This window comes from Drosophila suzukii, assembly GCF_043229965.1.
Source record: "Drosophila suzukii chromosome 2 unlocalized genomic scaffold, CBGP_Dsuzu_IsoJpt1.0 scf_2c, whole genome shotgun sequence".
In the NCBI taxonomy this organism is placed as follows: Eukaryota; Metazoa; Arthropoda; class Insecta; order Diptera; family Drosophilidae; genus Drosophila; species Drosophila suzukii.
Window position 1 is genome coordinate 11,059,844 of NW_027255896.1, and position 25,293 is coordinate 11,085,136.

Consider the following 25,293-nt stretch of genomic DNA (forward strand, 5'->3'; position numbering starts at 1 on the left):
GCTGATTAACAATGTCGTGGATAATGGTGACGGACTAAGGTCTATGGGAAACGCGGCTCGTTCTAGGTAGTTTTGGACGGCTCTCCTGGAAGAATAACCACCTTGGTCAATGAACGTTTGACAATGCCGCGAGCCGTACGAACGTTGACTTCGCGGACATTGCCATCGGTTCCCGGAAAAACGGAGTCTATTCTTCCGAGTCGCCACTCATTTGAGGGCAAATTGTCATCCTTAAAGACGACGATGTCGCCGCCGCGCAGATTTTCTGTGGGAACTTGCGAATTTTTGCTCTTGTGGAGCTCCTTAAGGTACTCATCCTTCCATCGAGTGCAGAGTTCTTGATGGAGAGACTTTAAGTGATGCCATCGGTTTAGAATGGACTTGGTTTCGCCCTTTACTTTAGGTTCCACTATGGACAGAAGAGGTCCACCGACAAAAAAGTGCCCTGGTGTCAACGCTAAGAGATCAGTTGGATCTTCGGACATGGGAGATAGCGGTCTGGAATTTAGACAAGCTTCGATTTTCGTTAGGAGGGTGGACAGCTCTCCAAAAATGTACTTCCGTGAAGCGGTGGTCTTGTAAAACAAGGTCTCGAAGCTCTTGACACCAGCTTCCCATAGGCCTCCCATATTGGGTGCCCCGGGAGGAATGAATTGCCTGGTGAGCTGCTGATGACTATACGCATAGGTCACAGACTCTTTAACGGCTTGCAGATAGTCTCGGGAAAGCGTGGTGGAAGCACCGACGAAGGTATTTCCATTGTCGGACTGGACTTGGCGAGGACACCCTATTCTAGATACGAAACGAGCGAAGGCGGCAAGAAACTTTTCAGTCGTTAAGTCGGATGTATGATCTAGATGGATGGCCTTTGTAGAAAAACAAACGAAAACCAACACATACCCTTTTGCAATGAGACAAGCTCTTCCGGTATAATTTTTTATATCAAACGGGCCGGCGTAGTCCATCCCTGTGTACGTGAACGGACGGGAAAAAGACACTCGCTCTTTTGGAAAACATCACATCATCTGGACTTGCAATCTTTTTTTGTGGATAACGCAGACCTCGCAGGAGTTAACCACTGCCTTCACCAAGTTCTTTATTCTCGGAACCCGGTATCTGGACCGGGTGAGACGCAACACTAACTGATAACCACCATGTAAAGAAATGAGATGCGTAAATTTTACCAGAAGCCGCGAGAGTGAAAATTCGTACGGTAGGATTATAGGATGTCGTTCATCATACCGCAAACTGTCGGAGGCCGTCACGCGGCCGCATGCCCTGATTAGCCTTTTCTGGTCTAGAAAAGGGTTCAGGGAGAGAATCGAATCAAGCATCGGTATTCTTCAGAAAAATACCTGCGCTGAAAACCAATTGTCATGAGCCGTTCCGCGGCGGCAACGTCCTGGGCCTCTAAACGGACCCCGAAAAGCGGTGAATGTCTTCAATATCGCTGGACAAATCGCAATGCTCTATCCAATTTGGAAAAGCGATCCAGGAAATCCTCTGTCGACATAGACGCCACATTGGCTTTGACGGCTCGCTTTTTGATCTCGGTCACCGGCAGGTCGGTTCCCTGGCTGTGCCAATGATCGCTTGCCGTTGCAGCCAAGTGGATCCATGCCACCAAAGCGGGTTATCCACAAGGTCTTGAAGGGGAACTTCTCGACTAGCCAAATAAGCTGGATTGTGTTCGGATTGAACGTGTAACCAATTGGTCGGTGGACTCGGTGATATTCGTCACCCTGTTGGCAACGAACCAATGACACGCTGGTTTGGCTAACCATGCTAGCACAATCGTGGAATCGGTCCAACAATGGAGTTTTGAGGTCAGCCTCGGCATATTAGGAAGGATGGCTTCGGCCATCTAGGACAAAAGGAGAGCCCCACATAACTCCAGCCTAGGAAGGGACACCTTTTTTACTGGCGCCACACGGGTCTTGGCCGTGAGCAAGTGCACCATCGTCTTATGTCCCATCTCTACGCGCACATAGATCGTAGCCCCGTATGCCTTTTGCGAGGCGTCACAGAATCCGTGATGCTTTACGTGGAACTCTGGACGGAAGGAAACCCACCTGGGTATTCTGACCTGGTCTAGGACCGAAAAGCTCTGGAGAAAGCTGTTCCACCTTTGGCACAGCTCAGTTGGAAGTTTATCGTCCCAACCTAGATCCTGAAGCCAAATTTTTGCATAAAGATATTGGCACACACAACAGAAGGAGCAAGCCAGCCTGCTGGATCAAACAGCTTGGCAATTTGGGAAAGGACCTGGCGTTTCGTGGGGGAGATTTCCGTTGCTAAATCTGGTGCGACGAAGAAGAACTTATCGGACGTTGCCTACCATCGTACGCCGAGAGTTTTGGCTGTGCTTTCGGTGTCGATCTCGAGGAAGTCTGTAATATATCTTTGTGGTTGGAGATCTATTTTCTCAATGGAAAGCTTGCGGAGCCAGCTCCTGAAAGGACATCGTCTCCATACATATGATTTCGAATGACGTTGCTCGCTCTTGGATGGCTGAGCTGCACGTCAGTTGCCAGCTGTTGCAGGACTCGAATGGCCAGGAATGGTGCGCAATTGACTCCAAAAGTTATCGTCACTAATTCGAAATCTCGAATGTGCCCCGCTCTGTTGCGGAAGAAGATGCGACAGTTTTTTGACTGGCGTCAGCCTTGGATTGTTTATATAAATGGCAATAAACAGGTCCTTAAAGGTCGGCCACCGCACGTAGTCTCCGGTGAAAACCTCGGTTTCGCACGGAGGCAGCCGACAGCCAGAGGAAATGTAGGTCTGGGTAGCAACAGCTTGAACTTGGGGAGCTTAGGCTATCATATCCGCGATCTGAGCCCCACATCTCCCGTACACGGAATAGCAGTAGCCGTATTTAGCTTTGAGAATTGGCAAACTATCAGCTGCATTGTCTCTGGCTTCTGCTATGCACCCGGTGCATTCGTCGTACTCTGCTTTGATGCGGGCCCATAACGCGCGTATTTCCTCGCGGCGGATGTTAAGCATCGAAAGAGTAGGAGGGGCCGGCGAAGGAGGGTTTGCCCTGGATTTAAATTCACTCAGTCGGTCTGAGATCTCAATAAATTTGTTTAGAGCAATTTGGGAAGCTGTTAGTGGCATTTTGACGTTTGAACGGTTGACCCTTTTTCGGGGCGACGAGGACTTAGCGGTTAGTTCGGGTGTGGTCGGATATACGGATATGCCTGGGACTACTGCAGGTGGAATAGACCACTTGTTGTTATCACTTCCAACGGACATGCCAACAAGAGGACCTTTATTGGGTCAGAATATGATCGCTTTTATTTATGTAGAACAAATAGGGAACCTGGCCTACTTCTGGAACGGTGGAACGAGGTGTCGAAAAGAAAAAATTCGTGAATCGGAAGAAATAGAAAGTGGAGCACGGACCGACCTGGTTTCTTTGCGGAAGTTAACCCAATAATACGGATTAGGAACGGTGATGAAGGAGTTTGTATATCACCCGTGGAAAAAAAACTATGGTATTTATCCTTTTTGGTATATGTATGTATATTGTAAAATGGTATAATTGGAATCGAGTTTGGTAATAGTATAATTTCGCCTTTTTAATCTTCTGAGTGAAGAAAAGAATACCAAAATATGCCAATAAGTTGTTGGCCGGAGGATGCTATTTGTTGAATATTTAGTACCCGTGTATTCTTTTTATTTTATTTAGTATTCCGAGGGAAGAAAAAATATTAAAATATACCAAAAAAATTGGTGGACGGAGGATGCTACGCATGCGTTGGAGTACTGGTACTATTTTTTTCTCTGGATAAATAGTTCTACGGAGTAGTTACCAAATATCGAAAAAATACTAAATAGTTTGGTGGTTGTATAATAACACACAATGACCAAAAAAAAATGTTCACGTCAGCTGGTTTAATTTTTATTTTATTATATTTTACCCGATGGCCGAATTTAATATATAAGTGAATGTATGTAGTTATGTGTGTATGTAGACATGGATATGTCTGTAGACATGTATGTATGTATGTATACATTATAATGTTCGCAGGATTTATATTTATTAATTACTTAATGCCGGCGGGTATGTTTTGTGGTGGACGTTTTCGATATTTTTGTTTGCGGACTGTATTTGGAAAAACGAAAAATACGTGAAAGTATTTTAGCGGCTGCGGATGTACAGTAGAAAATCTTGGAAAGTTTTGGGGGCCTGAATTGGCAGAGCACTTGTAATTAAATAATTCTCACTGCATGCTTGGCATATATTTGCACAATATTTTCTCTAAGCTTGGAATTTATTTTCTCCATTTTATATAAGTGTATGTATGTATGGATGTACGTCCAAATGCAATTAAAAAGGAGTCGGAAAAATGGGCAATATGGCCGTACGTAGCAATAGGAAAACCGTAGAAAAAATGGAAAAGTAATTTATGAATTGCCGTTGTCGGATTTAATCGGACGTGGATTTTGGACAAATCGTACAGAAAGTCAAAAGAATTATATTTTTGAGTGGCTGACTGCAGACCGGCAATTAATAAGATGAAAAAGCACTTCCTGCAACAACATCTTTGCTCTTATCACTAGAGGACACAATAGGTCAAGCGGATCGAAAAGTCGGGCCGTCACCGACAGTATGTTTCCAGTATGATAAACCAAGAGTGTTTGGGTAAGATTTGAACGGCAGAGCTGCTGCTCAGGTGTATGGACCTTGGCTTTGGGCGGCAGGTCCTCCACAGACCAGAATTTCTGCAGCGTTGTGTCGACTGACTCCAACACTTCCGCCCGGCAGCTGAGATGTACCAATTTTTCTGAATCTCTTATTTTTTCTGAGGCACCTCTCCCTGACACTATCCAGCCGAGAACTGTTATTTGTAAAATGGGAAACTCAGGCCGACTGACAACAGTTCAAAGAAAGATTCTGCGCCTATAAGTATATTTATTTTCTGGGGCTTGAAAAAGAATGGATCTGCCAACTGAAAATTTTCAGGCCGCTGGTGTTCACCGTTTGATCCGGATGATAGCCAGAAATATTTTTTAAGATGTCAAATTCGGACGACAATTGACTGCTACCATCTCGTGGCTTGACTATCGTGTGTCCTCTCTCTTAATCTTAAGTCTCTGAGCGAGCTCATTGGTCACAAAATTTACTTGTGATCCAGAATCGAGCAACGCTCGAGCCACTCGCAACTTTTTGTTTGCGCGCTAACGATGGCTGTGGCAAGAATACTCTATCCGATGCAGTCGCATGCAAAACATGCGAAGTGGATAGAGTATTCTGTAAGAGCGTGGGCTAAGAAGGAGGTGGCAACGCGAGATTTGAATTCGGAGAATAAATGTGAAGCAATGTGTGGTGTGACGATTTACACACCCTGCATCATATCGATTTGCATTTTTTTTACCGTGTGGCCCTTTCGAAGGCAATTAATGCATAAGGGCGCCCTTTTTGCCAAATCGAATCTCTGCTGAACGGTTAGGGCGGCAAAAGCATTGCAATTTCCTACTTGACGTTCTGCTGAGTTGCAAAACACACATACTTCAGGATCGTCCATGGCAGCGACAAACAAAAAACTCCTGTTTCCATTCTTCTTAGGATAAGATTGGCTCTGCTGAACAATTTTTGGCTTGCACGCTTTTTAGGCAACCATATGGCCGACTCACACTCGCTTCAAAGAGGAAGCGATGTGTTGTCCAGCTGTTCTTCTCACTTTCTTTTAGTTCGTGCATCGACTTTGCCCATTACTAAATGGATTAGGATGGCATTCGTGATACGTTTGTCATCCCCAATGAACAAAGGAGCAGCTACGCTTGCAACGCTCCAGAGGTCGAAAACGAAAACGACGAATGATAACTCGAAGGAACGGGCCGCGCAGTCAGTGTGTGGGTTTGTGTGTACTAAGGGCAACGAATATAATAAGCCTGACGCTTAAAAGCGCGGGAAATGGCGAAAAGCGAGGGAAACTTGTGAAAAATGGGCGGCAGAAAATTTGAGGGGAATTTAATTCTGGAATCAGAACTTTTCACAATTATCAACTTTCACCACTTTAATTCTTTGATAAACTCAAACTGGTACTCACTGCAACGAGAAATAGGGGAATTTTAGTTTTCAAAAACCAGGTCGCCGAAAAATATTTATTTGATTTAGGTATAAAGGGATTCACTTATATATGTGTAGTTCGAAATATGTTTTTATGCATGTATGATATATTAGAATTATAATCGTTAGTGCATGCAAGTTTTATTTATTTCTTGGTTAGAATGCTTGCTATATACCGATATTTTTACATGAATGCAAAAAGTTTAAAGATGGGCCGAAACACATTTTACTACACGCCCCAGATTAACTTTCAACTTTCAGCATTCTATACCTGTGGGGACGATTCACATCCGTCGGCAACTTCCCTGTTTGAATCCACATGATTTCCTTCTGGGGTGTAGGGGATAGCGAGCGGTGAACTTGGCGATAAGCGGCACAGCAACAGCCACGGTCTACCAGCGGAGATAAACCCCAAAAAACTGCAGCTAACCAGAATCCAAAACTTTTCCAGCGGCAGCAACGAAGAATTAGCAGCGCCAATGAAACCCAAAAAACTGCAGCTAAACAGCGTCCAAAACTTTTCCAGCGGCAGCAACGAAGAACTAGCAGCGCCAGCAATTGCACCAACAACTTCAATGTTTTTAAGCAAGCCGGCGCGATATGTGTTTGTTGTTTTGTTAATTTGAGGCGAGAGAGCGAAGAAAGCTTTAGTGCGCTTCCGACTCGCCTTACACTCAACAACAAATTTCAAAAAATAAAACGCGCAAAGTGCGCAAACACTGCCCCATCTGAAGGACCGCCGTCTTCAGCACACCACAGGCAGCAACGGCAGACTATGAACCGCTCGCCGGTACGTGGCATCCTTGGTCCTCACGTCCGCCACTCGAACTTTGCCATCAGCGCCGACGTGTACCACCACGACACGCCCGACAACCCACTGCTGCGGCGGAAGATTGTTTGGATACTCCTGGTGCCACTTGTTCCTCTCCTGGATATATTTGTCAGATTTTTTCAAAATTAAAAAAACCATAATATTAAAAAAAAAAATTTTTTAAGGGGTGAAGTCATTTTTTTCATGTTTTATTGGGTAATTAAAACTCCGATCAGAAACCAATTTAAACCGAACTATGCTCCTTAAAAAGATAAAATATAGCAATAAAATACAGCATACAGGCAATCACAAGCATAATTGGAATGAAGGGAAGTGAAAAGCACCAAAAGTTAGTTAAAAATCCACGATTGTCCACGAAGGGGGGAGGGGGTTTCAAAAAGTGATTAAAATTTGTCCACGTGGTTTATGGACAGCCCCTAAAATTTTAGCGAACATCACTCGACATGAAATGTATACTAGATTCATCAAAAAGTATGTATCGGTCTTAATCAGGAACACTAGCCGAGTCGATCTAGCCGTCCGTCTGTCCGGATGAAATCTCGGAATCAAAAGAGCTAGAATGTTGGGATTAAGCATACAGATTCTTGGGCTTCCTGCGCAGCGCAAGTTTGTTTCGGGCCCTGAGAGGCAATACACGGCTAAGTTAAGTGCAAACTAACTGTTACAAGGACTGCATAGCTACGACAGGCGGATTACCGAATAGTTCACCTGGAACTGAACAGTCGTGGTACCGGCGTATCCTGTCGACCCCGACGTCGGGTTAATTGAGTGTGGCGCCCGACAGATGTCTGGAAATCGGTATTGAGTCCGGTATCGGAGGCGTTTCAACCAACAAGAATCCGTGTGCTGGCGAAAACTGCTACTTTGGCTACGTCGAACGGATGCCCGAATAGGCAAGCAGGAATAGGCACCAGAATCTTGAGAGCCCGCGGTCAAGTTTCATAGGGCATCGCAACTACAAGGACATCACAATGCGAGGGCAATGTATCCTTCGAGCAAAGCAGAACGTCGCCAGCGAGGCGCACGAGACGTCGACGAGGAAAGCACCCAGAATCCGAGCAACCAGCACGGTCACGTCTTCAACAGCATTGAGGGAAGGCTATGGTGGAACGTTTGTCTTTCACTGGGTGTTTGCTATATATCCGAACGGCTGCCCGGAGCGGCAAAGGAAACTGATTAAGCGTTTAACGGGACGGGCCGGTACAAAGCAAGGGACAGGAAAACTCAACGCCTGTTCACACTAGTCTAAGAACGGTGACGCTTCCCCAAGCCCCAGTAGCCCATCTCTTCGACTTCTCTCACGAGTGGCGGCAGAAGTATCCGGAGCAGCGAAGGCCACCGGGAGCGGAGGATCATGAGACGCATCAGCGCAAGAAGCACCAGCACAATATACCACAAACTTGTAACCCAGAGCCGTGAATAACCCTTATAACCCGAATTATAAATTGTTGTTACTGTTGATCGCGCGGTTACGTTTACTATAAATTTGGGGGGACGAAACACAAATCTACTGCCGAATTTCGTAGCGAGGATATACAGAAAAACAGTTCGTTACAAAATTAGGTATCATCTTACTTCTTGTTCCCACTGATTGATGTGTTAATTAAGTGTAAAATACGTAGAAGCACATCACAATTTGTCATCCTCATAGTAATTCTCTATTTGCCAAGCATCCAATTTTTTATTCTACATTTCAACTATGACAGAAATATAAAAAGTATATTTATTTCACTTTTTATACTTTCTGTTCACGCCAAAAGGACGTTTAATTTCTGAAGACAGGGTCGAGCGGCAGTTTTCTCCAGGTGTCCTCTTCTCGCTCGCTCGCACTGCCCTCCGTTCTACCTCTCCAACTCTATCCCAAGTCTCCGCCCCGCTCTGGAGCGCTTTAGTTAAGCTAGGCTTAAACAGTTCATATTTCCTGTGTTTTCCGTATCATCTTTCTTGGCATTTCCTATATTTCAGCGATTAAGCCACCAGAGCCCCAACGTTTTGGTCCAGTCTTTTCTTGGATTTCCACCTGCAGCAACGGTGGCTGGAACCGCTTTAGATAAATTCCACTTATTAGCCGAGCTCGTAATTAATTGTCGACACTTTCATTATGTTCGACAAGTAACAAATATTTCCTGACAAATTGGGAAAATTATCAGATCGAAACAGGTTTATTCCTGTTCTCAGTTTTACATATATGTCTTGGCATTGTCCGCACTGCATTACATACTTGTTGAAACACGAAGCTCCCTAAGTTCGGATAACTAAACGCGCTATTTGTTGTGAAGCTAAGTTCTGAATAAACTAAAAATATATATAAATGTGTATGCGGCAAATTGATATATACATATCTATATATATAACTATATGGAAAATAATAAAAAAAAGCATACAACACAAAACACTTTTTTGAGACAGTTATTGGAGTTGCTCATATGAAAACACTTATTTAGTGGGCGGAAAGCAAGTCTTTGAGATTTGTGTCAGATAAAAACAGTCAACAGAAAACACTTTGAAATAAAATATACCTGTTTTCTGCTTAGCAATTAATATATGTATTTCCTATTAATGAAAATTGATCATCAAAAATGGATATTTTTTTGAAAAGTAAAAAAAATTTTACACTTTTGCATGCGTTTAAACCAACTGTCGAAACTCTTTTTCCACTCCGATTAAGAGACTTCCAAACCATGGTTTTCTGACAACGTAAATCGGTGACCACGAATTTTTCTCTTGATGTGCGGGATTAAAATTAAGTCATTGGGCTCCAAGTCATAGCTGTACGGCGGACGACCCATCAATTCGACGTTTTGACCTGTCAAAAAGGCACTGGTTTGAGCTGCTGTGTGAGAGCTCATGGTTCACAATGTTCCTTCATCTCTTGTTCGTTTTTCGAGACTCCGAAGACTTCTGGCAAACAAACTGTGGTGCACCACTCAGAATTGACCGTCCTTAGTTGCTCAAGCGGAACAGTCGCCACATGACTAGTTTTACCGAAGAAACGGCGACCATTTGGTTCGAAGTACACCTTCCACAAACAACTTTCGTTAAATTTGGCTCTTCTTCGAAGACCCACTCGGTCGATTCCTTTTTGTTTCGGGCTCATACGCATAGATCCATTATTCGTCACCTGTGACGATCTTATAAACGTCTTTTAAAAAACCGAGATTGAATTTCATTTAAATTTCTTTGGACCAATCCACAGGTGTCATTATTTGAGCGATTGTTAAATTGTGCGGGTTCGTTAAGATGGTGCTTCATCGTCATACAAAGATTTCAGTTCATGGATTCACTTTTTTAGTCTAAAGTTGTGGGATATGATTGCACGAAAATGTTCACGATTCAATTTAATTTTTCTACCGAAATAAGTTTAATATTAATCGTAAATCACGCAAAAAAATTGTATGGAGCTTTTATCGCCCTAGTATTCCAATTTTCTTTGCCCACAATTTTTTACAATTTAAACAATTCTAGTGACATGTACAAGATGTTTCCGTTCTACTGTTCAACACATATATTCCCCAAATATATTTTTAATTCCAAGCGTGTGTAAAATGTCAACCAGCCACAGTAAAATCTCCCGATTCTTATATTTTTTTTTTAGAATTGCTCTCTTTGTTATTGTCGTGTAGTAAATAACAGTTAGACGGAGGCGTGTCCGATCTAGCCGTTTGTCCGTCTGTCCGTATGAGCCCTGAGAGCTACAATGTTGGAATTTTGCATGTAGATTCATGGCCTTCCTGCGCAGTGCTACGCCCGCTCTAGCGCCCGCAATCGATGATAACGCTATAACATTACTAAATCATAGATCATGATTTTTTGTACAGTCCGATTTGTTTTGGATCATAATATATTTTGTAATTGCCTGATCACGTAAACATTTTTATACCCTTGCAGAGGGTATAATGATTTCAGCCAGATGTTTGCAACGCAGTGAAGGAGATTTTCCCGACCCCATAAGGTACCTATCGATTGACCCAAAAAGAGTTTGCCACGCCCACTTTAGCGCCCACAAACTTTGTAAATAAAATAAAATCGTAAATATGAACGCGGATATCTCGGAAACTATCAAAGATAGAGAATTGTGATTTCAGATTTAGATTCGGAAGGCTTGTTCCCAGCTTAAGTTTGTTACGCGAACATGCCACGCCCACTGTAACCCCCACAATTTTCAACTTCAATATAATTATCTCTTAAAGTATATAGCTTATTTCTTATGTTGACTCTGCTTTAACATTCCGCCCCCGTTTAAGGCTTATAGACCTTATACTATTGGTAGTACTGCCAGCTTATGTTTAGGCCGTTTGAGCGTTCCCTGTGGTGTGCGAACTTCTGGAACTCGTACCTTCTCATCGTCACCTGCTATTGTCTTCACGACGCGCCATGTTAGCCAGGATTAAGGGGGCAATTTGTCGCTGTGCATCAGGACGAGGCAACTTCTTCAGTTACAGCAAACTGATTTCTGGACCACCTGACCCAGAAGTGCTGCTTGAGTGTTGTTAGCATACGCCACGGCTTCAACAAGTGGCATGGCGTTAATGCTTCTCCGTCCTTGGCATCGTTGCCAGGTGAAGCGATTGGGCGCGTAATAGTGTTTTGTTCTCTATTATATAGGTGTTTAATTCCTCGGGGGTTAGCTTGACGTTCCCTACCCCGCGAACCAAACGAAGCTTGGCGACCATGACTGCCGCTTCCCACAGTCCGCCGAAGTGCGGCGTGCGCGTTGCTATGAATATCCAGTCAACTCCTTGTTCTGCTGCGTGGCGTTGTCGCTGAACACTATTTGAGGAAGACCTCTTCTCCCGATAAACCTTGTCAAACAAGACAAGAAGCAATTAGTTGAAAGATTCACAACGAGCTCGATATGTACCGCTTTCGGTGAGAAGCATAGAAAGACTGTGACATACGATTTTATTGGGTGTCTTCCACGAATTTTAAGGCTGACTTTAAAGGGCCCACAGAAATCAAAGCCACAAACCAAGTGTCATTATCGCGGAAAATAACAATGTCTCCTCCGAGCTGTTCCCTCTCGCTAACGATGTTGATATAGAACTTGTTGCTGTAAGTGTAAGCATTGGCTCAGCTTTCATTTTTCTGACCTTCTCATATATTCCTCCATTTCATTGTGCATTTAAGGCACCTGTCTGCTATTCAGCTTGTGATGTCTGCCTTAGGTCATGCTGACCAACTCATAATAATGGGTCATAGACTCCTTGCCAGGACACATATATTGCTACCTAAAATCTGCCATGATTTTATTTATGGGTTATCCTTCGACTAAACTTACAATATTTAAAATGATCGGAATAGTCTTCTAGACCTCGCGTTCGTAAGCGATGGCGCTCTTAGAACAGTCTAACATTCATAGCAATTTCCCTTTCTGAAGATCATTATAACCCAGCGTTATCTATCGGGCCTGTTCCAGATTCCACTCGGAAGCAAGTTCGTTAGCATTGTCGGATTTTCCTTTAACATAATACCATTTACCTTACTTCTTGGGTTATTTTCTTAGGAATAATCCCTTTTGGTTTCAAATAAATCAACTGACTGCAGCGACGTTCTCTTGACAAAAGGCTTAACTTTGCCTGTTTGTTTCAGGCAAAGGGTCTATTAAATTTGGCACAAAAACATTTTTTTATATATCTTGGATCAATAATCATTCCTACTAAAGTACATTGAACAAATCAAAGAATGTTCAGATATCATCTCAACAAAATACACAAACCCTAGCCCGTTTTAGTGAAATCTGAGCATTTCAGAACAGGGGCGGCGAGTTTTCAAAATTGTGTAGGCTAGAATATACCGGGTTTTGAAATGCAACCACAAATGAACTAAAAATAAATCAAGTAATTAATTGCATTCTGATGATGATGATTCCATTAAACATAGACGAATAAGATAAAAAATATCTTTTGCATATATAGATATCGCGAAGCATTTTTAAACAAGTAATGTTCATGCTTTCGGATTTAAATCCGCCAGCCAAATTCTTGGCGGAGAGAAATTAGAACAGGTAACAGATCTAGGAAATTCGGATCCGTGTGAATCTTTCGAAAGTAAAAACTGGAACAGGGCCGTAAAACCAATCTTACAAATTGACTTCCTTGACAACCTGTCCGACAAAATGTTTTCGGAGATTATAGTGGTCTAAATTTGAACCTTTCCCGGATTGGCTGGATATTTTTATTCGAAATCCAAGATTTGGATTCCGCTGTCCAACAATTTTATAATACCATCAATCCAGCCTTGGTACTTTTTCCACTTAGTTGCTGCTACCCCCTCTTCCATTCCTCCGAAATTTTCTATACATTCCAGTCTTTTTAAAAAACATCATGAATCCGGATCTTTGCTTGACCTTGCTCGTTACTCCTCCATACGCTGCAAAAATAGTTCCTTACCAAAAATAGTTAATGCTATAATCGGTATTTTTAGTGAAATTTTTCTCTCTTGTTAACTCTAAACGAAAATCTATCGCATTTGCTCCGTCCCTTTGCTATCTTATTAAAATAACATCTTATTCCCTTCCACAGAAAGTGTAGTTCTGAAAGGAATGTCCTCCTGATGTTTAATGCTGGTCCTGAGAAGGTGCCAAGCTGCAGTCTAAAACTCTGCACACAATCTGTTACTTCCCATTACACGACTTTTTAATTTATAATTTTTTTTTCCCAGACTATGATTTGGAACGATTCCTAAATAATTGTTATTCATAAAAAAGGTTCACAAGTGGACTTTGAAAGTTACCGTGACGTTGTCAAACTGTCATACCTAAACTTCTGGAACATGAAAATTATACTTTAAATAATTTTCTAATCTCCACAAGCAATCTTTTAAATCTCCTTCATTAAACGAGGTTTTCAGAGCCGTCTACAAACTGACGTTATACTTACCGATTTTAGCAAGACTTTCGATTCGGCAAACCATTAACTTTTACTACTTTATTATCTGGAACTCCCAAATAACCTTAAGAAACGAGAAGAGTCGTATGTATCAAACCACTCTCTCTTGTATTTGTGTATATGTATTAAATATTCTGATTGGTACCTTCAATCTCGGTAAAATTGGCAAAATATTGATTACTACTGCGTTGTAACTTTTTAATGTCTGGTCAGATTTCAATAATTTTTGGGATCTATTGATAATAATCTGATAATTTCAAAATCTGCATGCCAAGTTCCAACATTCTAACATTATAGTTTCTAAGATCTCAGCGTTTATACGGACAGACGGTCATGGATGGTCACGAATATATTTGTTTGGGGTTAGGATGTTATATATCCTTTACTATACGAGTAACGGGTATATTATTAGTTCTTTTTATTAATGAAAAATTCCTGAAAACAGTTAGGATTGTCGTGGTTGACCGACCTGCTATAAAACCATGCTAAGAAGTGCTGATGTATCGTTTTACTAGAAATAATAGTTTATGAGCAACATTGCGTTCGAAGAGTTTGTAAATAATACTTATTTTTGCTATAGCCCTACAAATGGCCAAATGGTTGGTTTTTAAAATTGGAGTCACGAATGCGACTTTCCATTTATCTGGAAATTGTCCAATAGAAAGTGGTTTGTCAACAATAATTTTTAGGGATACACATAGCATTTGTATACAAGTTTAAGAATGTAAGCAGGAGTCCCATCACAGTCCGGAGTGTAAGAATCATCAAAGTCCTGAATAGCCAAGTAAATATTGTCTGTTCAGTCATTGAGATTTTTCAACGACTATCCTTAATCCGCTCCAAATAATAAAGCCGATGTTAATAATTAAAACGTTATAATAATCTTGTGTGCGGAAGAAATTGGGGATACAACGATATACCAATATATGGAGCGCACGCAATGAGAGTGAATACGAGACTAACAACCACTTTAGATAATTGGCGTAGAGAAAGCTCTCGATCTGAAGATACGCTAGGACCATTGAATATATGTAGTGTTGGGGCGGGGTGGCTTGATCGATGAAATAGTTGCAGCCCCAAGATTGAGTGGTACCCAAAAATCACCGGAGTACTTTTGGGGTCTTTACGCGACGTGCGTAGGTGTTTATTAGTACACTTTGAAACATGAACTGCTTAAGCCTAACTTAACTTAAGCGCTCCAGAGCAGAGCGGAGACTTAGGGGAGAGATGGAGAGGGAGAGCGGACGGCAGTGCGAGCGCGCGAGATGTAGACATCTGGATAAAACTGCCGCTCGACACTGCCTCCTGAAATTAAACGCCCTTTTGGCGTGAACATGTAGGATTGGCAGCCCTATTAATAACAGATCAGTTGTTCTGTTCCGTAACATTTTTCGGTAGTGTTAGAAAGCGTGAAAAATGCGCAAGAGGAGTAGAGATTGAGCATCAGCAAAGGAAGGTCGCTTGTGTCTCAGTAATATTTAATGCGTCAACTTAAGTATAAAAGACTGTATCAGTGAAGTGTATTAATCAAAGAATAAACTATTAATAATCTTTAAATATATTTATGGAAGTCAATGGAAGCCTTTCTCTACATATATAATAATTAAGTATGCTTATTAAACTTTATTTATAAGCTAGGTGTCGGCTGCTGCCTGACCCTACATTCTCCCCCAAGTTGGGCCTGGCTTCCAGCTTCGTCCTTAACGGGCAAAAGGCACTGCTCGCTTTGTGGTTCCAGATAAGGTTCTTATCACCACCACTAGAGCCACTCCATCCCGACCAGGGATCAGCTCAATAATTCTCGCTAGCGGTCACTTCATCGGGGGTAGGTTCTCGTCCTTGACCAGCACCACATCGTTGACTGCTATGGCAGGGCCAGAGGTACGCCACTCGGAGCTCTCCTTTTTCCATCGGGCCCAGAAAGATTGCTGCAGGAAACACACGTTGTCAACTGTCCAGACGATTGAAGTATAGCTTTGAGACATCAGGCTCGATAAAGCTGGATGACGGACCTCCAGTTAAAAAATGGGCTGGCGCTTGAACATCATGGTCTGCAGGATCTTCTGAAAGAGTCAATAACGGTCTTGCATTTATGACAGCACCAATGTGACAAAGCAGAGTTCGCAGCTCCTCAAATCCAAGTACTGAGGACCCCAGAGTCCGCCGAAACGCGGAGATCGAGGAAGAATAAAATGCCATTCGATGGACTCAACCGCACAAAACTCCGGAAGTGCGCGCTGATGCTCGCCGCTGATGAAGAGACGCATTAGCTCCATTAGCTCGTTTCTAGCTCCAACGAAATTGGTCGCTTTGTCTGATCAAATGTGTTGTGGCTTTCGGCGCGTGCATATAAAACGCTTTAATGCTTGAAAAAAAAGCCATTGTGGATATTTCCTTTACGAGCTCCAGGTCTACTGCTTTTGTAGCAATGAATACGCTAACATATCATTTTACCGGAGCCTTATTACCAACTTCTGGTTAATAAAAGAATGGCCTACAAAAATCCACACCAGTGACTCAAAAGACAGCCGTTGACTCTTTGTTCCGGGAGGTCAGCCATAATGTGCTCCAGCAAGCGAGGCTTGGACCGGAAACATTGGATGCATTTGTGCAACGCCTTCGTCGTCACCGTTTTCCTCCCCCGAATTGGCCATTGTGATCGAAAAATAGCTCGCTCAAGCAAATCGACAATTATAGCAAGATGGCTTAGTCGATGACAAAACTTGTGCACATAAGCAAATACCCGCTGCAGTGATGAGAATGAGTGAGCGTACCTGGAACCAGTTATTATGTCCACGTACGGAGACTGGATGAGCAGAGCCTTTGCACGCAGTTCCAGGGTCGGCCTCTCAGCTGGGACCGCAACTGGCCACTCATTTTGAGGACCAAGAAGAAACGGAGGTCCATGTGCCCACTGATCATCATTAATCAACTCATTGGGGAGAGCGCCACGGGATAGGATGGCCGCCGGGTTTAAGGACGTGGGAACATACCGCCACTCTATTGTTCTAGTTAACTTCTGGATCGTCGAAACTCGACGAAAACATTAAGCCGGGCGGGTACATCTCGAATCCAGGACAGCGCCACTGCAGAATCGCACCACCAGAAATGCTTACCAGCGTACACCTTCAGATTAGCTCCTTCTGACAAAAGCTACGCCAGCAATTCGGCAACTGATAATTCCAATTCTGAAGAAAGATATTTGACCTTATGGATCATATAGCCGAGCGATTGAAGAAAGGACGTTACGCCTCGTTGGACTTGAGGTTGACTGAAGCCCATCAAATGCAAATAGCAAGGGATCAGTAGCAGGATCCCAAGCGTGGCCCAGAGATTTCGTACTGTCCAAACTCTCTAACTGCAAACTCTATTTTCGTTACTACGCGAATTCACTGCGTATTCAGCAACTGGCAGGCCTTCGTACAGTTACCGTTCGCCTTATTTTTGCGGAGTTATTAACTCCTCTATAAACGTTTTTCTTAAAGTTAACAAATCGCCAACAAGAATTGGGATTGCTTTCCAGTCCGATATCCACATTTGCAATATACTGGATTAACAAAAATTTATTTAGAAACTCAAATTCTCGTTTGTGCTGCAAGTGTCATTTCAATCACCGGGATCAAGCTTGATTAAGAACTTTTTATAGAACTTGTTTCGAAGATACTTAAGCCATTTGTTTACCAAAGCATCTGAAATGAACTGTGAATTCTTTCTTGAGCATTATGTATAAAAAAAATAAAATACTGTCATAAGATCATAGAAGCGATATAAAAAACTATTTTCATTGAATATAAATTAAGGAGAATGCGCTGAAAGCGCAAAACTTAAAATGTCTATACCTCGTAGAAAGGGCCTATAATAGATATCGCAGTTGCTAATAGGTAAATTACATATTTTCTAATAACTAAAACCAGAGCTGACAAATTCCAAATCTAAAATTTTTTGTTATTCATTGAATATATTATTGACTTGTATTAAATTCATACTAAAAATATCATCGATAACAAGTATATCGTGTGGTTGATGAACATTGCTTTGCAGAAACGAATACTAGTCTGGATCCTGAGACCTTGTAGATGTAAGCAATGTACGACACAGCGACTTGATCAAAAAAGGAATCTTCAATTCAAGAAGATCAATTGTTAAGCAACTCAGACTGTAACAAACAGCAACCGTTACGCCACCTCCTCTAGCGCAGTTTTTTTAGTTAGCATTGAGATGTGACTAAGCTAAGCACAAAGCATTCAGAGAAAAATAGAAATTGTAGTTGCTGCATCAATGAAAGGAACGCTGACAGACTAATGATACTAAAAACATGAATATTGCACTAAGCGAACATGAAAAGCTCAAGCCAATTTGTGTGTTCTTGCTTTGTGAGGCCGATGGACTATATTGACGTTCGACGACCTTTGCACAATGCAGACAGTAACGACTTCAGCTGGCGTTGTTGTTGGTTTGATGGCGATGAACGCACAACTCTGGAGAGCATGCTGAGAGCATGAAGAAACAAAAGTCAGATAAAGGAGACAACGAAGCATGCAGCTGCTTTTGTTGATTTGATTGGAAGGCACGCACAATTCCGGAGAGTACGCTGAGAGCGGCATAGAGCTTGCAACAAATGCACACACCGACTCAAATTTTCTGATTGCAAAAATGTAATGCTCGCCACTACTTCGAGTTGATCGCAGCTAGGGACTTGACCAACTAGTTATTTATTTATATATTTATTTGATAGCCCAGCGCTAAGTCACATTGGGTTAAAATAAAAGTTATGAAATTATTTTTGTTCTTAAATTACACCAGTTTACAAAAAAAAATTGATGAAATACGCCTTTCAGGAAACCTTTGTTTTCCGGTAAGATACATCTCCCTGATTAAGAAAAGGGCACTTAAAATTTTTTCTATGGTACCAATTTTTTTTTAAGTGTAAAAACGTTTTTCGCACTTTTTTATTTTCTAACTCGAGTTGTGATAAACCGAATTCGGTCATCAAAGACTCATTTTACAGGTAATAGAATGCCCTTTAACTTTCTTAAACACATCATTAAGTTCCATTCATTAGTTCAAAAGCTACTCTTCGTCAAAGTTGAAAAATTTGGAATAAAAATACACGCGTAAAAACCGAAATTAGTTTTATGTTGTTTTCTTGAAGGCTGAACCATAACGGAGAATATGCGCCATTGATCACTACAATCCGTTGGTAAATCGATTTTTAACAGATTTTTAAACGTATATACCCAAGTTCAGTATTCGGGAGCAGCGGCCGTTAAACTTTATTTTAAATTTTCAGTGTTGGGGAACGTAAGAATTTGGTGCAAGTTGTGATGCATAACGTCAGTTTCCTTGCTATTAGCGCTGGGCAAGCTAAAAAGTATGCGATTGCAGTTACGAGGAAATCATTTTCATATATTTTTAGCAAGGAAACTGACGTTATGCATAACAACTTGCACCAAATTCTTACGTTCCCCAACACTGAAAATTTAAAATAACGTTTAACGGCCGCTGCTCCCGAATACTGAACTTGGGTATATACGTTTAAAAATCTGTTAAAAATCGATTTACCAACGGATTGTCGTGATCAATGGCGCATATTCTCCGTTATGGTTCAGCCTTCAAGAAAACAACATAAAACTAATTTCGGTTTTTACGCGTGTATTTTTAAAGAAGCCATTTATGCCAGCGTTTTTGATTTTTTTCCAAATTTTTCAACTTTGACGAAGAGTAGCTTTTGAATTAATGAATGGAACTTAAACTTAACTGTTACTTAAACAATGTTTTTCAGTTAATAATTCACATACACTTTTCTAAATTTCTTACTTACTATAATAATTTTTTTTTGGTTTTTAAGGGTCGTTAATTTTATTATGAAATTGAGTTGCGATCCTTATTGTTTTGTATTGATGCGGAAGATGGTTCCATAACCTAATACCATTAATGAAAAATTTCCTTCTCGAGCAAAGCGTTTTTAGTCGAGGGCACATATCACTTTTGGGTCTTTGGCATGTAGCTGGAGTAAGTTTGCTTGAAAAATAAGTTGATTCTGCAGTTGTCACTATTTTATAAAAGAATATTATAGTTCTAAATCGATCCACGAGGTCAAGTTAAGGTCAAGTATTGTTAAGTGTTATTTCAAGATTAACTGCATTAACTTCATAACTTGTGGAGTGCATTTGTTCAAATTGCTTTTTACCAACTACTATGCATTTGTACTTTTTGGATTTATACCCAAGCCATTTTCCTTGGCCCATTAGTCAGTTAGAGACAACATACTATTAGTTATACTGATACAGACATGTATTAAATTTACGGGTCTACGAACATAAATTTGTACACATAAATGTACTTCATAGTGATACAAGATTCTGGGAATGTTATTGACATATATGGAAAATAATAAAGGGCCTAGCACTCCCCTGGATAAATTCCGAAGAAAGAAAGCTTGCGTCTCTTAAATGCGACCTAATGAGCTTGGTTTCAAAGAATATAATGATTTATCGAATCAAAGGTCTTACTGTGGTCAAGAAGAGTTAAAAATGTTATGCAGTTCCTGTCCAGTTTCTGTCTTATATCCTCAACTATATTTGTGATGGCAGTTATAAATCACCTTTTCGTACAAAATGCAGATTGTTCTTCGTAGAGTAGAGAATTATTATTCAAGTGAAGTTGAATCTGAAAGGACACAAGGTTTTCAAGGACTTGAGAAGAAAGGTAAAATTGATATAGGTCTATAGTCATTGTTCGGCATGTTCGGCAAGAGCTTTGGTGTTTTTCATATTGTCGGAAGTAAAGACAAAGATATAGCCGTGCTATACATATTAGTAATATAGGGCAACAAATAGGGAAGCAAAAGCTTAACATATTTTAGGACATCACTTTGGTTTATACACATAAAGCTAAAACTGTTATTATAGAGGGATTGAGTATTCAGTTACGTGTTGCATGTTGCTTCAGGTACAACTATTTCTAAAAATGTTTGGTTTAATATTTCAACGTCCAAATGCTGCTAATATTTTCCATTGCCTAACCTTTTTAGCATAATACAGCGGTTTTTTGATGGAACATGCTCTCTCTTTGCTGATTTTGGCTTTTTGTTTACCTTTGACCTAGCCACTGTACTGCATACGAAATTCTTCCATTTTGTATCGCTCTCACTGGAGGTAACCAACATCTCGCTGACGGGTTACATATTTTAATTTACTCCAGTTCACTTTGGTTCTCAAGGGCACAAACCTGTTCACGCCAAAAGGACGTTTAGTTTCTGGAGGCAGTGCCGAGGGACAGTTTTCTCCATACGTCTACATCTGGCCCAATCGCACTGCCCTCCTCTCTCTCTCTCCCTCTCTATCTCTCCTTTAAGTCACCGCTCCGCTCTAAAGCGTTTTAGTTAAGCTAGGCTTAATCAGTTCGAATTTCCAACCGTCACAATAAACACGCTCGTCTCGTATACCTCCAAAGATCTACCGTGTTTTCGATCATATTTCTGCGAGGATTTTTCGTACCAATTTCACTGGGATTTCCTACAATAAGCGATCAAGCTACCCCCCGTCCCAACAGAACGTTAAAAATATTAAGTCAAGTCTAGAGAAAGCTGGTATGGAAACCTGGTCATAATGTATTATTTTGCTAGGGTCATTAATAAAAAGTAGGTCAAGTAGTGTATGACAGTTGCTGCTATAGTGCGTGAAGGTCGTTTCGTTAACGGAACACAGACCTTGTGATTTAAAGGTATCCACAAGACAACTTTCTGACAATAAGTTGCTATTGAAATCGCCTGCCAATATGATGTGGTTGTGTTCCATTGAAATGTCTGTAATAGCATATTTAAATGACTAGTAATCAATTGTACGACTGGCTTTGTATACACAACCCAACAGGGTTCTTTCATGGGATATATTGGCCATTCCTAGGCGAATATATTCAAAATTACTTTCACTTGGTTGTTTAAGTACCACCTTACATATCAGCTTCACAGTCCCATATATAGCAACACCTCCTGCATGCCCAATACGAGCGGAAACCATTAAAGCTATTACAAGCCAATTAGAAATCACATAAATCCCGTACGAACCATGCCTCGGACACACAGATCACATCAGACTGATGATCTGATGATGATGACTGATCGTCAATAGAATAAGTAAAACGGAATCTTAACTCGTCAATCTTCTTTAACAGTTTTTCTACATTTATATGAATGATTTTGAGACCATTTTATATATACTCGCTGTTTTTAACATTGCACTAGTTATGGAACAAACATCCTAATCATGCATTGATGTTATCATAGATTATTAGGGGCGCAATCTCCATATTCGTGCGTTTATCATTTTAGCAATTATTACTGGATCCACATGTGTTTGTGATTTCCTTGCTCGGTAGATATCAGAAACTCTTGGTAGTGGAGTCAGCTGATGATGAAAGCAAAGAGAAAGTACTGGTAGTAGTAGTACTGACCATTTTAAACCGTCTATTATTGTGTTTATGCGATGCCGAATTCACGCTTTCATTTCTCGATTTCAGCCGATTCGTGTGTGCATAAACGCCATTTCGTGAATTCGGCAACACACGAAAGTTGAGTATGAATTCAACCTGAAAGCGTGAAATGGTCACAATTAAACTCCGGTAACTCTATATAATTATCGGAGTTGCCAGATCGATATCAATACATAAATACACCTTACTTTTAAGAAATTATTTTTTAATTCAGTGCCAATGGAAACTAGTTTTTATCTTTTATTTTGATGGTAGAAAAAATGTTATACTGGCTTGAACACAATTTATCTTTAAGATAAGCAAGATTATTTCATGCGAATCGAAAAAAAGGTTTGGTTTAATTATCGCTCACACCTTTTTCCACCGGTCCGGCATCTCTGTCAGCTGAGATTGATAAAATGCATGAATTCGGCCGCGTCGCATAAATAGGAGCAAAATTTATTTCACGCTTTCAAGAAATCATGAAACCCTTAGCATAAACATAGTATATTTGGTTTATTATTGTTATTTTTGGTTTATTGACTTTTTCAGTAAAAGACTTCGAATAATAGAAATTACATTACATTTTTATTTTTCTTAGTCTAAAAATAGTAGTTATTTTTATAATTTTAATTATAAGTCATTGAATAAAAGCTACCAAAATACTTTTGTTTTTCAGTCAGAATATAACTGTTATTTTCAGACTTATGTAAAAGTTGGAAGGGACAACAGTTTTAAAGGTAAATTAAAATTTTTTTTTTCTTTGGAATGAACATTTTTAAAATCTTGTTTTTGGTAACTAATACTCAATTTAAACATGCAGTTCCACGTTTATTCTTTATCAGGATCACTAGTCGAGTCGATCTTACGATGTCCGTCTGTCCGTATGAACGGTGAGGTCTCGAAAACTATAAAAGCTACGAAATTGAGATTTTCTTTTTGTGTAAATAGATTTTATTATTCAATACCTATCTACATGCTGAGAGTCGTACTAACTATGTTAATCAGGTTTTGACAAAGTCAGTAGTACCTTTAACGACCACTGGGTGCCCAGTCGCTGGGAGGGTTGGTGTGTGCTAATCGAATGCCCTGGAATTTTATTTTAGAGTAACGGGTATCTGATAGTCGAGGCACTCGACGACTATAGTGTGTCTTCTTGTTCTAACTAATGTATTTGTCAAACCTTTTTTTATTTTCAGAAGAAAACTTGGGCTGTTTTGGAACAAGCAAAAACAAGAAAGAGGGTTCTAGTAATTCCGAGGCGTTACACGAGTACCATATTTCTACAGAGTATTATAAAAGTTCGGCAACACGTAACCAAGTAAATAAGGGGTATGAGCAATTATGGCAGCCTGAGGTAGTTCAATACTATTTATTGCAAAGTTGTTCTAATCCAGAAACCCTCGAAGCCGCTGCAGGCGCAATTCAAAATTTATCTGCATGATACTGGCAAACCAGTATTGATATTCGCGCAACAGTACGCAACGAGAAAGGTCTACCGATTCTTGTAGAGCTCCTTAGAATGGAAGTGGATCGTGTAGTATGTGCAGTTGCCACAGCACTGCGCAATTTAGCTATTGATTTTAGTTAAAAAACTTCCATCTGGAAATATACAACATGACCAAAACACGTCAGATGATACAATAACAGCTGTATAGGCAACAATTAATGAGGTTTTAAAGAAAAATCCAGAGTTTTCACGGTCCTTGTTAGATTCAGGTGTGGTTGATCGACTTATGAATATAACAAGACAAAAAAAACAAGGAAGAACGCCACCTACCGGCGGTAGACAGACTTAAGCGTTATGGGCGTTAGAGTGGGCGTGGCAAATTTTTTTTTGATCAATCGATAGGTATTGATGAGAACAATACATTTCAGTTAAGATTTGTATTCTAGCATCAAAACTGTAGGAGCCACAATTTTGTGCGGTTTTTGGGCGTTAGAGTGGGCGTGGCACTTCGCTGAAACAAACTTGCGCTGCGTAAATCTTAATCGCCTAGTTCATCCGGACGGACAGACAGACGGACAGACGGACCTGACTAGATCGACTCGGCTAGTGATCCTGATCAAGAATATATATACTTTATGGCTTCCTTCTGCCTGTTACATACCGTCCGACGAATCTAGTATACCCTTTTACTCTACGAGTAACGGGTATAAATATACTTCTTGTGTATTGAAATTTGCTAGTCAAGTTGTATACTCCATGTTGCAACATAACGAGTTACGTGACGCTTATAAGAAAAACGGATGAAAAGAGCAAGATTTTATTAGCAAACATTTTGCTGTACATAACACTCCGCCAAGTTCGCCAAATAATGCAAACAATACCCTTAATAGACATATGGCTTCACAGGGACGAACTCGTAATTCGGTCATGTCAAGTAATGAATCTGCCTTGCTTTCGGAAATGGTTAGAAAACAATTATAAAATGTTGGATTTCTTCATTATTATATGACTATTAACTACATGAAAAGTATTTGATATACTAAAAAAAAGCTTATTAACGGGTTTGACTCAAAAATCTCATCGACCGGTTTTGGCATGATATTTGCATTAATGTACGTTAGAATTAAATCAAGTTCCGTTCGATGATAATTCTGCGTTTTTATATTCCCAAAGCATAAAAGATTTTACCGCATTTACCCAACTTAATTGTAAAATATCATATTATTTAAATATTTAGAACGCTAATCTGATAAATTTATAAATAAACTAAGATATATCCAAGTATAGTTAACAATGGTTTATTTTTTGGATAGAAATGCTAAAGTTCTGGTTGCGTTATATGTCATAGCTTTCGTCGGCGACGTGGGACTTAAGTGGTTACCTCGTTTGAACTCGGAGCCGGTACTAGCGAAACTACTCAAAGGATAAGGAAGTATGCGAGCGCGGTTGATGTGGAAAGTGGGGTCCATCTATTGCGGAAATATTACATATAACATTTAAAAACATGTGCGGAAAGTTCCGCGGACTGTAAACATAACATATTCGCTCTATGCAGAAACTGTTGCTGGTT

The 25,293-nt window shown here is 40.6% G+C and overlaps 1 protein-coding gene across 1 annotated transcript in view; it reads left to right on the forward strand.

Annotated features, from left to right (window-relative positions):
• p120ctn (adherens junction protein p120) overlaps positions 1-25,009 on the forward strand; it is a 180,313-nt gene extending 155,304 nt beyond the window's left edge. The window contains exon 5 of the mRNA XM_036821594.3: positions 23,473-25,009. Coding sequence (XP_036677489.1) covers positions 23,473-23,717 — 245 coding nt within the window. The 3' untranslated portion in view covers positions 23,718-25,009. The remainder of the gene's footprint in view (positions 1-23,472) is intronic.
• The last annotated feature ends 284 nt before the right edge of the window (positions 25,010-25,293 follow it).